The following is a 13899-nucleotide window of genomic DNA, read 5'->3' as shown; positions in this document are numbered from 1 at the left end:
TTAAACAACAGAAATTAATTTTCTTATATTTCTGGAGGCTGCAAGTTTGAGATCAGGGTGCCAGCACAGTTGAATTGAGCCTGAGGAGAGCTCTCCCCTTGGTTTTCAGATGGCTGCCTTCTGCATATTCATATGACCTCTTCTTTGTGCAAATGGCTGGTGGGGTTGGTGAGCAGGGAGTCAGTGCAAGCACACTAACTCTCTTTATAGTGGCACTAATGCCATCATATAGGCCCCACTCTCATGACCTCTACTAACTCTAAGTACCTCCCAGAGGCCCCATTTCCACATACCATCACATTGGGGGTTAGGGCCTCAAAATATGAATTTGGAGAGGACACAAACACATAACCCCTAATAGTGCTCCTCCGTGTGGCTTCCCACATGGCTAGGTTGGGCTTTCATAGCATGTAGTCTTATGGTAGTCAGTCTTTATATATGGTATCTGGCTCCCACTAGAGTGCAAAAACCAAATCTGCCAGGTACTCTGAAAGCTTTGGTCCAAAACTGGCCCAGTGTCACTTCCACCACATTTTATTGCATTTTAAGCAGGTCCTAAAGCCAGCCCAGATTCAAGGGAAAGGGACTGTATAAGGATGTGGATGCTGGGAGGCATGGCTATTGGGGGCCATCCAAATAATGATTTTCCTTTTCTTATTTCATCCATTTCCCTCATATGCCACAGTGGCTCCCATGCACTTCTCTTTCTGTCCAAAATGCCCCTTCTCCTCTACTAGCCATAGCCCATCACCTCTTATCTTTACCCTTTCCACCTAATTCTTTATCACACAAATCTAAACCGATCCTGAACTGACAGGCTGAAATGGAACCAAAAAAGTCAGAATCCTTTCGTTGTGGAGGAAGAAGGGAGTCGCCATTTACACTGTCACATTGGTAATGTTTGTCCCTCACCCTTGATTAATGGAGGCCCTTTGCCAGGAGAAGTAGTGCTTAAAGTCCATATCCATTCTCAACACCATCGCTGCCTAGCTGTCTGGAAGTGTATGATCCTAAAGACTTCTATAAGGACAGTGGAGAGATGCAAACAAGCACACGCACTAGAATTTTAAAAATTTTTCCCAGGAAACAAATCTGTATTGGAGGGTGTGTAGTGTGAGAAAGAGAGGGGGGAGGGGACAGAGAAAGTACAAGAGGAAGAGAAAAAAAGGGAAGGAAATAGAGACTAAACACAAGATAAAATCATGGGCATAAAGCATAGACATTGCCTTCACCATGGTGAGTCTCCAGTAATTCTATTTACCTGTCATATGAAAAATACTTTAAAAATAATATTTCAGCCTTAAAAGAACTCCTTGATTCGAAAACTGGATGAACCCTCTAGGCTCTGAAAGCACCGTCTGAAAGTGTCTGACTCTCCTGGCTTCAGTGTGTTTATAACTTAGGCTCCCTCAAGACCCCTCCCTCCTCATGGCCCCTCCACATCTTTCCAGCTGCAGGCCTGCTTTACCCAGGTCTGATTTTCAAGAGGGACAGAAGCTGATTGGACTTAATGTTCTAGGCTGGCAGACACTTTGCAGGTTCCCAGACCCTTCGTCCAGTCAGCTCTCAGCTTGAGGGTCATCTGGTACAGAAAAGAGCCTTTTCTGTGTAAGGTTCAACTTGGACCTGCCTCCCTCAAAGAGTCAAGGGCTGCAGGCTGGACAGTTTCCTTTGAAAGGGGGTGGAGCGACTGTCAGGCACCGAAATTGATAGTTGCCATTTCTAGAACATCTCCCTAGATTCGTTTTCTGGAATTAAACCTCACTTCTTCCTTTCCAACCTAGCGACGCTTCTAAGTATTGGGAGATCATTAGCAGACGGTGTTTCATGCCTCCAGGCCTTTTTACATTCCATCTCCTTTCCAAGGAAGAATCTTCTTTCCACTTTGATTGCCTGGAAAACTACTTTTCCTCCAGGAGTTGGATCTAAGGTCATCGCATCTGTCGTCTTTCATTATTTTTAGAAGAAGAAACAGAATTTTAGGGAAGTTAAGTGACTTTTTGGATTCATGCTCATATTCAGGGAAATCTAACTCCAGATATCTGACATAAAACGCTGTAGGCATTATTCTCAGTGTGAGAAAAGGGGAATGAACCTTTCCGAGAAATGATTCCTACCTCTAGCGATTTGGAAAGCCCGAAGACCACACAGCTCCTCAACAAGGGGAGCAACGCAGGGGCTCTGCGCATGCTCAGAATGTCGACGTACAGTTTCCCCGCCCCTTCCGGCCTCAACGGAAAGCGGCTCTTCCTGCGGCCCTCCAGCTCCGCGTCCGGCGGAACTGAGCTTCGGCGCCGCAGGTTCCCGCTCGGAAGAGGCGACCAAGGCGCTTGCGGAATGTCAACATGGCGCGGTCGGGGAATAAGGTAGGAACATCTGTAGGCTTGGGCCTTGCCTGTGCCGGGGGTCCAGAAGCAGGAATCATGGGATCACGGCGGTGCCAAGGAGTGAGGAAGAGAGATCCCGGTGGTGGGCTGGATCAGTAGGGCCGGGGTCGAGGGTTGCGCTGTGAGAAAAGCTGGCGATTTGGTGTCTTAAGGCGGGAATTTGAGCCTCGCGCACTCCCCACCCCCGTCGCCTACTCAGCCCTTCCATCCTCCCACTTCCTCTCCACCGGTCCTCATCCTGCTTTGCATCCCACTCGGACCTCCCCTCCGTACCTCTCTATCCCAGCCTACCCCCGACTCCTCCATTACTTCTGAATCTGGGTTTTTAAAATCTGTGAGAATGGAAGTTAGCCACGAAACGAACCAATCCCAGAGGCCTGTAAAACTTAAGAGAAGGATTGAGTAAAATAACTTGAAATGTAAAACGTCTTATTACCTCTATAATAATCTAATATTTCGCATTTATTGCGAAAGCTTACTCTGGTGAGGCACTGATCTAACGCTTTATTCCGGTCTCATTTAATCTTCACAACAAGCCCATGAGTTGAAAACTTTTATGCCCAATTTACAGGTGAGAAAACCGAGACCTAAAGAAAGTGAAGTGATTAGCCCAAGGTCACCCAGTCCACAAATGGTAGAATCTGAATTTGAACACAGGCTTTCAGCTTTCAGAGTCCGGGAGAATGTCTCTCTTGCTAGGAATCTATGACCCTCAGTGACCCAGGTTAATAACATGATCAATTTTTAAAATGGCATTTTCAATATAGGCAGAGCGTGGTAGTTGTCTCTGAAGGGTCTCTAGAGGGAGGTGTGTTCCAAGGACTTGTTCATTCATTCATCCATCCATCGGTCTATCCATCCATCTATTCAAAACTAGGCCCTTTATTAGGCATTTGGTATACAGATAAACAAGATAGGAGTTGGAGCAGCTGATCCCTAGTCTTCTCCACTCCCCATAGGGAAATGCTGATTAAAATGATTATGAACATATGCCACTCACCTCCTTTATTCCTTTCAGCTGCTGAAAACTTTCAGCGCTAATGAAGCAGCTATTTATGGCAGGTGGACTTGCAGCAGAATTCTAATAGCCTGTATTGCTTCGGTGTTTAAATGAAGGGTTGCCATGCTGCTCAATTTCTTTCTCCTGGTTTTCTTCCTGCTACCAGAAGGGAGCTTGCGGTATTACGTAGACCATTCTTCTGCTTCCAGATAAGAACTTCCATACTGTGAAACCCTTTGATGCCATTTTTTTGGATACCTGATTCCTGGCAAAGGACCTTTAGTCCTCTGATTTAGAGTTTTTTGTTCATAAAAGTAGCTTTTATGAACATATATTAAATAGGTGCAGCAGCGTATTTGGGGACTCTTAACTTTTTAAAGGTTCTTATGCTCAGAGCATTGAAACTATGGGATGTAAATTTTATTCTCAAAGGAATTTTGTAGTTTTTTACCACCCTTTCTTCAAACATACTATTTATAATCTAGAACTCTCTTAATATTAATGCATTATGTTTAATTCTTTGTAAACTAGGGGAAAACTTAAATAGTCTTTCCTTTCCGTGTTTTGCCTTGCCTGAGATGTAACCAAATTAGAGATCATCTATAACGTCCCTGATAGGAGCTCATCTAGGTTTTTCAAACAGTTTTAGGCTCAGGAGATCATTGCTTCAGAAAACAGTAGTTCTTTCATTTATTACTTCTAAATATTATTTTTTCTCCCTTAATATGGTGTCAGATCAATCTCTATAGCTTCCATCTGTTGATCCTATTATCTCGTGGAGCTTTTTATAACACAGCTGTCAACTATTTGAGGATAACAGTCAGGTTCCTCTAAATCTTCTCGTCTGGTTCAAATAACCAGTTTTTCCTACCTGTTCCTTAGGTCACGTATTCTCCAGATCCTTCTCTAATCTGCTCATTTCACGTTCAGTTGTAATTAGTGTTTCTCATAAGATGTGATGATCAGAACTGCTCACCGTTTGTTAAGTGTGGTCTGATCAGTACAAAGCACAGGTGAGACTGTCAGTCAATGTCAAAGAATGTTAACTCTGGAAAATATCTTAGATCTCATCTAGTCCAACAACTGCTTCCTGCCTCCACAAATTAACAGTGAATTTAAGTTACATGCCCAAGAATTTAGCTACTTGGTGATAAAGGTGGGACTGGATCCCAGGTCTCCTGGGATCTAGTTTAGTTTTGTTTTCTTTTTAAACCATAAAACCTGTCTTTTCCTTCCTTAAATTTACTACACCATTGATAGGACTGAAAATATTTTGGAGGATGGAATGGGGTAGGTGTGGGGAATGTACTCCTGTAGCCATGTCGTACTGGTGACATTTTATAATGTCATTTTATAATCCACCCTGAAATTGACTGCTATTTGTTCAGGTCTCCAACCCAATTCAGTTAAACCTTGGTTGCCAAATACAAAACTTTACATGTATCCATTTTACTTTTAGTTTACGTTTGCCCTATTTCCTTAGTCCCCTACATACATGATTGCTAGCCAGTGACCAGGTGTCTGTATTTATGTGGTTTCCTCTGCCTAAAACTGCCCTTGTTTACATGACGGACTCCTACTCATTCTTTTTTTTTTAACATCTTTATTGGAGCATAATTGCTTTATATGTTGTGTTAGTTTCTGCTGTACAACAAAGTGAATCAGCTATATGTATACATATATCCCTATATCCCCTCCTTTTTGAGCCTTCCTCCCACCCTCCCTATCCCACCCCTCTAGGTCGTCACGAAGCACCGAGCTGATCTCCCGGTGCTATGCGGCAGCTTCCCACTAGCCATCCATTCTATATTTGGTAGTGTATATATGTCAGTGCTACTTTCTCACTTCATCCCAGCTTCCCCACCCCCGACCATGTCCTCAAGTCCATTCTCTACATCTTCATCTTTATTCCTGCCCTGCCACTAGGTTCATCAGTACCGTTTTTTAGATTCCATATATGTGTGTTAGCATATGGTATTTCTTTTTCTCTTTCTGACTTACTTCACTCTGTATGACAGACTCTAGGTCCATCTACTTCGTTACAAATAACTCAGTGATGTTCCTTTTTATGGCTGAGTAATATTCCATTGTATATATGTGCCACATCTTCTTTATCCATTCATCTGTCGATGGACACTTAGGCTGCTTCCATGTCCTGGTTATTGTAAATAGTGCTGCAATGAACATTGTGGTACATGTACCTTTTTTTAAAAAAATAAATTTATTTAGTTATTTATTTTTGGCTGCATTGGGTCTTCGTTACTGTGTGTGGGCTTTCTCTAGTTGCGGCGAGGGGGGCTACTCTTTCGTTGCAGTGCGCAGCCTTCTCATTGCAGTGGCTTCTCTTATTGCAGAGCACGGGCTCTAGGCACGAGGGCTTCAGTAGTTGTGGCATACGGGCTCAGTAGTTGTGTCTCACAGGCTCTAGAGAGCAGGCTCAGTAGTTGTGGCGCACGGGCTTAGTTGCTCCGTGGCTTGTGGGATCTTCCTGGACCAGGGCTCGAACCCGTGTCCCCTGCATTGGCAGGCGGATTCTTAACCACTGCACCACCAGGGAAGCCCACATGTGTCTTTTTGAATTATGGTTTTCTCAGGGTATTTGGCCAGTGGTGGGATTGCTGGGTCATGTGGTAGCTCTATTTTTAGTTTTTTTAAGGAAACTCCATACTGTTCTCCAAAGTGGCTCTATCAATTTACATTCCCACCAACAGTGCAGGAAGGTTCCCTTTTCTCCACACCCTCTCCGGCATTTATTGTTTGTAGATTTTTTTGATAATGACCATTGTGGTTTTGATTTGCATTTCTCTGATGATTAGTGATGTTGAACATCTTTTCATGTGTTTATTGGCACTCTGTATGTCTTCTTTGGAGAAATGTCTGTTGAGGTCTTCTGCCCATTTTTGGATTGGGTTGTTTGGTGTTTTGGTATTGAGCTCCGTGAGCTGCTTGTATATTTTGGAGGTTAATCCTTTATCAGTTGCTTCATTTGCAAGTATTTTCTCCCATTCTGCCTACTCATTCTTTAAGGTTCACCCAAGGATCATATCCAGGAGGCTTTTTTAGCCTCCTTATCCGTCCTCTCTCCCTTCCACCAGCCTTGGGTGGATGCCCCTCCTGTGTGCTCTCTTAGTGTCCACTGTATACCTCGGTCATGGAATATTGTGCTGGTATCATTTATGTGTCTGTGTCCCCTACTAGAATGGATTTGGTGTCTTAGTCTTCACTTTAGATTCCCAGTTTACAAACTGATTCAAATTATTGGAGTGTATCATTTTAGCATATATAGATTGTGACAGTCACCTATTGCCACCAAAATGCTTTATAACAGACTACACCCCAAGTCAGTGGCTTACAACAAAAGCATCTGTATTCATACTGTGGGTCAGCATATCAGTTGCATTTGGTTTGATGTAGAATATTTTGGGCTCAGCTGGGTTGGACTTAGCTCTAGCCTGCAGATTGTTTTCAGATCTACTCCCCATGGATTTGTGCTCAGGCTCAGGCCAGAGGAACAGCAGCTATTGGAGCATGCTCCTGTCCTGGCAGATACTTTCTAGCTTTCAGGAAATATCAGGACTATTTTAAATTTCTCCATAGTGAAAATTTATGTGCCTTACATACACTCTCTAAGTAGAACACCTCCCTTCCCTTTATCATGCATACCCTGAATGTCTATGGGTGAAATAAGTAAACGACATCTCTTTTTCTTCTTTTAATGACCATTAATAACATTTTCTCACATGTTCTTTGGGACTTTTTTTCCAGGCAGCTGTGGTGTTGTGTATGGATGTGCGTTTTGCCATGAGTAACTCGGTTCCTGGTGAAGAATCCCCATTTGAACTAGCAAAGAAGGTGGTGACCATGTTTGTGCAGCGACAGGTAAGATTCACATTGGTCTTGAGCTTGTAACTCGTGGTTTAACTGCTTGTTGCTTCCACTTAATAATGCAAGATGCCAGCCTCTTTATGTTGTCCACCCTCAGTGTTCTGGGGAAGCTGAGGGGTTATTCTTACATGTACTCACATGCTACCACTGGAGGCTGATATGTTTATCTTTTCTCGTTTTGGCTCCTCCACTGGATATTACAACTTTTATCAGAAGCGAGAGGCAATGTGATGTTTAAGTATGTAAACTCTAGAGCCAGATGGCCTGGGTTTGAATCCTTGCTCTGCCATGATACTGACTAACTTTGCAATCTTGAATAAGTCTTTCAACTACTTTGTGCCTATTCCAGTTATCGTTTACTGGTTACAAACTACCCTCCCCAAACTTAGTGTCTTAAATGACCTTAAAAAAATCATCTCACGGTTCTGTGAGATGACTGGGCGTGTGATTGGGTGGTTCTCTCTGAGGCCTCTTGTGCAGGTGTGCTCACTCGGTGGCTGGCGCTGAGTCACCTGAGGGCTCGGTGGGGCTATACGTACATCCAAGGTGGCTCACCCCTGGAGCTGGTAGTTATGCCTTCTGGGGGCTGTGAGCTCAGCTGGGGCTGTCGCCCAGAACACTTAACTGCGGCCTCTCCATGTAGCTTGGGATGCTCACAGTATAGCAGTTGGTTCTAAAAAGGTGTGTTCCAAGAGTGGGTATTCTAAGAGACCTGCTTATGTGGCTTTTTATGACCTACCTCTAGAAATGCCAGAAGGTCATTTCCACTGCCTTCTATTAGTCAATCAGGTCGCTAAGCTATCTCACATTCAGTGGGGTGGGGAGGGGGCGGGAATTAGAGTCCTCTATTGTTTTAAGGGGTAGCCACCAAATACAGGGAGAGAAGGAATAGATGGAGGCCGTCTTGAAGACTCTCTACCACGGTGCCTCAGTGAATATCTCTAAGATAAAGTACTTAGTACTTGACGTATTGTAAATGCTGTATGTGTTTTTATTATCATCACTACTACTACTACCATTATTATTAATTTCTGCCCTTTCTACCTGGTCTGACTGCTACTTTTGCGAAGTCCATGAAGTCCTTCATTCACTACTCCTCTGGCCACGTCTGCTGTTTTTTCTGGGTGTTGCCTTTTCTACTGGGCACTGTTACCTCCCACCTGTCATCCTAGATTTTTACAAGTTCTGATAACCTGGAGTCCTTAACATCTCGAAGAAAATGAGGATGCTTCTAACCCCATGCTTGGTTATCGTAATTTGTGTTGGCTGTATTCAAGTAGTGCTGCTGTGCCCGAACGTAGTATAGATTTTTTTAAAAAAGGGAAACAGTGCTTTCAGTTTTTATTTTTGGCTCTGCCCCTCGCATGGGAGTTGAAGTGAAATCTGGAAGGCCGGGAGACAAAACCTGGTGCCGCTCCCATGCTGCATTCAAATTTCCTCCCCTCTCCTGACTGAGGTTTTGTTGTCGAACAAGATTACCTTGCCTTAAGATGAAGTCTTGTGCGGGAGGCGGCTAGAATTCTAGCTGGCCTGCCGCACTGGTGTGCTGGAAATATTTGAACCCCAGCAGCTGGGACCTTCCCTCCATGTACAACTGGCAGTTGCAGCTGGAGTTGTTAACAGACTGGGGAATTTAACAGACCAAACAGGTGAAGAATGACAGAATTCCATCCTCTGCCCATGCAGTGTTCTTTTTACTGATACAGAAGGCTTCTGTTAATAAGTAGGTGGGAACAGGGCTGCCTTTTGTGTCGCATGCTATTTCTTGTTTTCATATTTCATTATGGAATGCTTCATAAAAGAAGCAAACTGAGAATAATATGATGGAAAGCGGTTTTCCCATTGTCTAGAACTACAACAGCCCTAAAGTTTTACTATATTTGTTTGATTTCTTTTTCTTTTTTTTTCTTAAAAAATAAAATGTTAACTTAAAGCTCCTTGTGTATCCCCTCCCAACTCTTTTCTTTCCTCTTCTTCCCCTCCTTTCCTCAGAATTTTCATAGTTATTACTGCACATACGTTATACCTTGGATCTCAGTGTATCTATAAATAGTATTTAGTATTGTATGAAGCTCTCAAAAGTGTATGTAATAGTATTATTCAGTACATATAATTCCACAACTTATTTTTCTCAGTCTTTTGTTTTTGAGATTTATTCATGTTGGTAAACATTGAACAAATTTATTCATTCTTTTTTTCTTTTACTAGAGTGTAATATTCCATTGTATAAATATTTTTCAGTGTGCTTTTGCATTCTTCAGTTGATGGATAGTTAGTTTTCAGATTTGCCCTGTTATAAACAGTGCTGAAGTGAACTGGAACTTTCTTGTCTCTTGTCTCTTTGTGTACATGTGCAGGAACTTCTCTGCAGTATATATACCTGTAAGTGAAATTGCTGGGATATAGAATATGAATCAGCAATTTATTTTTAATCTCTGTAAAATTTAAACTTTGTATAGTCATTCCAGAAAGACAGACTAAAATCGTTTCAAATGATACATAATTAGTTTTCACTGGGAATTAGAGTCTGATTTGGGTGGAAGCAAATCAAAGAAACTAATCAAGAGTAGCTACTGCCCTCCCATTCCTCCACCACAAATTGTGCTGAAAGGATGGGAACTGTAGTCAATGAAAAAGTCTGCTTAGAACCTAGGAATTATCATTGCTTATCAGTCCCATGGACCGGTTAGCCCAATATTCTGTTGTTGACGGTGGCCCCAGGGACCTGCCATAGGGAGGTATGGTTGTCTTGCCCCCTGAAGGTTAGATATCTAATGGTTTCCAGGTGATATTGTATGATTTCAACCTTCTAACCTGCTTCTCTAGGTGTTTGCTGAGAGCAAGGATGAAATTGCGTTAGTCCTTTTTGGTACAGATGGCACTGAGAACGCTCTTGCTGGTGAGGGCCAGTATCAGAACATCACAGTGCACAGACACCTGATGCTACCAGATTTTGACTTGCTGGAGGACATTGAAAGCAAAATCCAACCAGGTTCTCAACAAGCTGACTGTATCCTTTTTGAACCAGAGAAGACTCTTAAGAAATTTCCTTGAATCTGGGGAATTGTAATCTAGTTTGGTGAGGTTTTCTAAGAGTCCTAGCTCTGAGTATGTGGATGTTTTTGGCTCTGAGGACACGGAGGTGATGTGTGTTAGGACTGAATGTGAAATTAACTAGGTTGGGTTGGGTGCCTGGACTCCACGCCCTGCAGTAACTTGCTCCTCTGCACTAGTGACATTGAGAGGTTGGGAGGTATCAGAAGGAGGTATATGTATTGACTATGTGTAGAGGGTTTGGTGGTGGTGATGGTTGGAAATGTTTGGACGTAGAGAAGCTATTTTTAGAAGAGTATAGCATTAGCATTCTCCTAGCCTTCCTGGATGGAGGATAATTGTATGCCAAAAATCAGACTGATACCCAAACTGTGAGACTAACAGTTCCTTCCATAGCTGCCCTGGTTTTAAGGGGTTCCTCTTATTTTTCTAAACAGTGGTGCCATCCCTGGTCACTGGGAGGTGCTGCTGTGCTGGGAGTGACTTACAAATGCTACATTATGGCTCGCTTCATGTGTAAGAATGGACTGTAATCACAGAAAATGGGTTCTAGATACTGTAAGATGGCATCATAATTTTTCATTAAATGAGCAGAATATGTCAGATTACCTTTTGGTTTATTTCATTTTTCCTGTTTATATGTTTCAGGAAGTGTACTTTGATTTATAACATATATGAATATATGTTAGTGAAATAGACTTGGAAGAAGGGCACTTGGGCAAGTACTTTTAAATCATCACACCGTCAGCCCAGTGTCCACAATTTCCAGCATTGTAGATTTCACTGGAAAAAAGTGGCATGTTCTTGGGATAAAGGGACTGTTTGGTGTTATCTTCTGCCCTTAACTAGCTGAGTCCTGGATGCCCTCATTGTGTGCATGGATTTGATTCAACAAGAAACTGTGTAAGTATCTCAACTGAAGAGAGCTGGAAATGAGCCTGTCTGTGTGGAATCAGACCATTTGGAAAATGAACCCTTGCAAGGCTATAATTGTAGTACCTAGGAGAGTTGCTTGTATGTACCTCTGTGGAGGCTGGAAGGGGATCCTTTTTTATCGTAGTGACCACATCTTTAACTGAAGTTAAAGTTAGGAAATCAGAGACATACTATTTCCATAATGCTCAGAAATTTTGCCTAAGATGTTCAAAGCATGAGTCATGACTGGGTTGGTTATATGTTTAATAGGAACCTAGCTGAGCATCAGCAGCACACGGACTTCTGGAATGTAATCACCTTTGTTAGCTGGAGCTAGATTCATTCCTTACCCTTTTTCTGCTTAGTGACCAAGTACATTTGAAGTTTAGGAAATAACTCAGGAGAACGATTTCTTAACATGCTAACTCTCTCTTCTAGAGGAAAGAAGTTTGAGAAGAGGCATATTGAAGTGTTCACTGACCTCAGCAGCCCATTCAGCAGAGATCAGCTGGGTATTATAATTCATAACTTGAAGAAATCTGGCATCTCCCTGCAGTTTTTGTAAGTCCATAAGAATAATATTTGCAGACAGATCTTGTGCTCTTATAATGCAGTGATAGGACCCCTTCGTAGAGCACTCAGTTCTCAAGAGTCCTCTCTGCTCTGAGTCAGAATCTGTCAGATCACTGACTTCAGCCAACGTTCATTGATTACTCTCTTGTGTTCCAGGAACTCTTCTGAGTTTTGATGATAAAGGGATGAAAGTCACAGGGAAACCTGGGAGTTTAGCTCAGTAGCAGATGTTTGCTTGTGCTGTTCTTGGACCCAAAGAATTGAGGCATTAGAGGAATCTTTTAAGGACATTCAGTTCATCTCCTGCCTGCATAGAAGACTTTACCCAAACAATTACCGGATTGGTGGTGTCTTTTCTTAAACAGCCTAGAGGACTGTGTCTTAAAGACAGTAGATGTTTTTAGGATAGAGAGGAATGTCAACTTGGGAACGATTTTAAACACGTCTGCTTATTTTTAACTCTTTTTCAGATCTAAAGGATACACACACATTTATAAAATGTAATTTGCCTGTGCATATTTACAGATGAGGTGTACAAACTTAGGAGGGAAATATTTTTCACAACTTGTTAGGGGGAGAGTCCCTCCTCCCCCAATAACTTGAATTTCCCCTCCAGGCACTTACTTTATCTTATAGCCCTAACAGAAAGTTCTTTCCACTACATTAATCCTTCCTGCTGCATCTGAAACCTGTTTTTTCTTGTCCTATTTTTGGTAAAAGCAGAGTGGAGGTATAGAATGTTGAATTATTAGGGACACTCCTTTTTCGGATTGAGAGCCATACCAAGAAGCCTGCAGCTCTGAGTGGTGAGCCTGCAGCTTCTTTAGAATGCCTGCCGTGGAGAATTAAGAACCTCTCTTGCATGTACGTACCTCTTAAGACTGCTGAGGGGCAACTCCTTTCTGTAGAACTGTAGAAAAATAGTTCAGAATAACCCATCAAGCAGATACTTGGTAAGATGGTACTTCAGAGAAATTAAGTGCTTTTTAAGTGACTCTTCTTTTCTCATTGAGTTGAGGTTTTCTCAGCACTTCAAAAGCCCAGCTCGGTTTCTGTTCCCTGTTCATAATCTCAGATGCCTTTACATCCTTGACACGTACTGCACTTCTGTCAATGTCATTGGAAAGGGCTACTTTTTTTTGTATGAGCAATGCTGTAAAGCAAGCTGAACAGAACATAGCCTTTTCTTCCACTTGCTGGTTATTTGACTGGTTGTATTTTTTTCTTGGGTAATACCCTTCTTCCTTTGCTGCAAACTTCTAGCATGCGAAGTAGAGTTTTTGCTCTTATTGTTTGGTGTATCCCATGTATGGTGGATTGTTCTAGTTGGACTGGACCTTCCTGACCCTTCATTTTCATGTTAATCGTCCCTTCTTCCTGGTTGATGCTCTGGAAACAGCAACAGCGTGGTGCAAACCTGACGTGCTGTACCCTGCTTGCTGGAAGCTCTTTTTCATGTAATGCAGGACATGCACATCTCTCATGCTAAGAATACATAGAAAAAATGGAAACATGAAGCTCTGTTTTGATGATAACAAATGAAATGATAAAGGAATCACCTTAAAAATCCACATGGGGTAACCAGCAGGTAATTTTGAGTAAACTGAAAAGATCGCTGAATTCAACTGTTTGGGTTTCCAGGGACAAACTAGGGTGACCTGCTACAGTGGAAAGAACCTTGCTCTTTCAGTCAGATGACTGAGTCTTTGCTCCGTCACTTATTAGCTTTATTAGCTATACGGTTTTGGCCAAATTATTTCATTTCTGTAGCTTCCATTTCTTTTCAGAAAATGGAGGTAGAAATCTCTATCCAACTAACACATAAGAATGAAATGAGATTGTTTATATAAAAACATTTCTAAAGTGTCATGTAGAATATTATCATAAAATGTGTTTGGTTGGTTTACTTTTCAGTTTGTATATTGATTATTGAATATTCCCATGACTGGTAACCCCACTCTAGTTTTAGTCTCATTTCAGGCAAACAACTGGAGTGAAACACAGGAACAAAATTGGTTTTACTTATTTCTAGCAATTAACTGGTTTCTGTATAGGAATTCTCTATCTGAAATAATGATGATGACA

General features: G+C 42.1%; 1 protein-coding gene and 1 long non-coding RNA gene across 2 annotated transcripts in view; one reads left to right on the top strand and one right to left on the bottom strand.

The window, feature by feature from the left end:
- LOC138842755 (uncharacterized) overlaps positions 1 to 2202 on the bottom strand; it is a 59211-nt gene extending 57009 nt beyond the window's left edge. The window contains exon 1 of the long non-coding RNA XR_011377572.1: positions 2118 to 2202. This is a non-coding gene — a long non-coding RNA (uncharacterized lncRNA). The remainder of the gene's footprint in view (positions 1 to 2117) is intronic.
- Positions 2203 to 2257: 55 nt separating this feature from the next.
- The window catches only part of XRCC5 (X-ray repair cross complementing 5), a 97954-nt gene continuing 86312 nt past the window's right edge, over positions 2258 to 13899 (top strand). Inside the window, exons 1-5 of the mRNA XM_030852672.2 lie at positions 2258 to 2366; positions 7153 to 7266; positions 10099 to 10282; positions 11181 to 11229; positions 11680 to 11802. Of these exons, the coding sequence (XP_030708532.1) occupies positions 2346 to 2366; positions 7153 to 7266; positions 10099 to 10282; positions 11181 to 11229; positions 11680 to 11802 (491 nt within the window). The 5' untranslated portion in view covers positions 2258 to 2345. The remainder of the gene's footprint in view (positions 2367 to 7152; positions 7267 to 10098; positions 10283 to 11180; positions 11230 to 11679; positions 11803 to 13899) is intronic.

The sequence above is a fragment of the Globicephala melas genome, chromosome 7 (assembly GCF_963455315.2).
Source record: "Globicephala melas chromosome 7, mGloMel1.2, whole genome shotgun sequence".
Classification (NCBI taxonomy): Eukaryota; Metazoa; Chordata; class Mammalia; order Artiodactyla; family Delphinidae; genus Globicephala; species Globicephala melas.
Note: the sequence above shows the minus strand (reverse complement) of the source record. Positions and strands in the feature narration are given on the sequence as shown.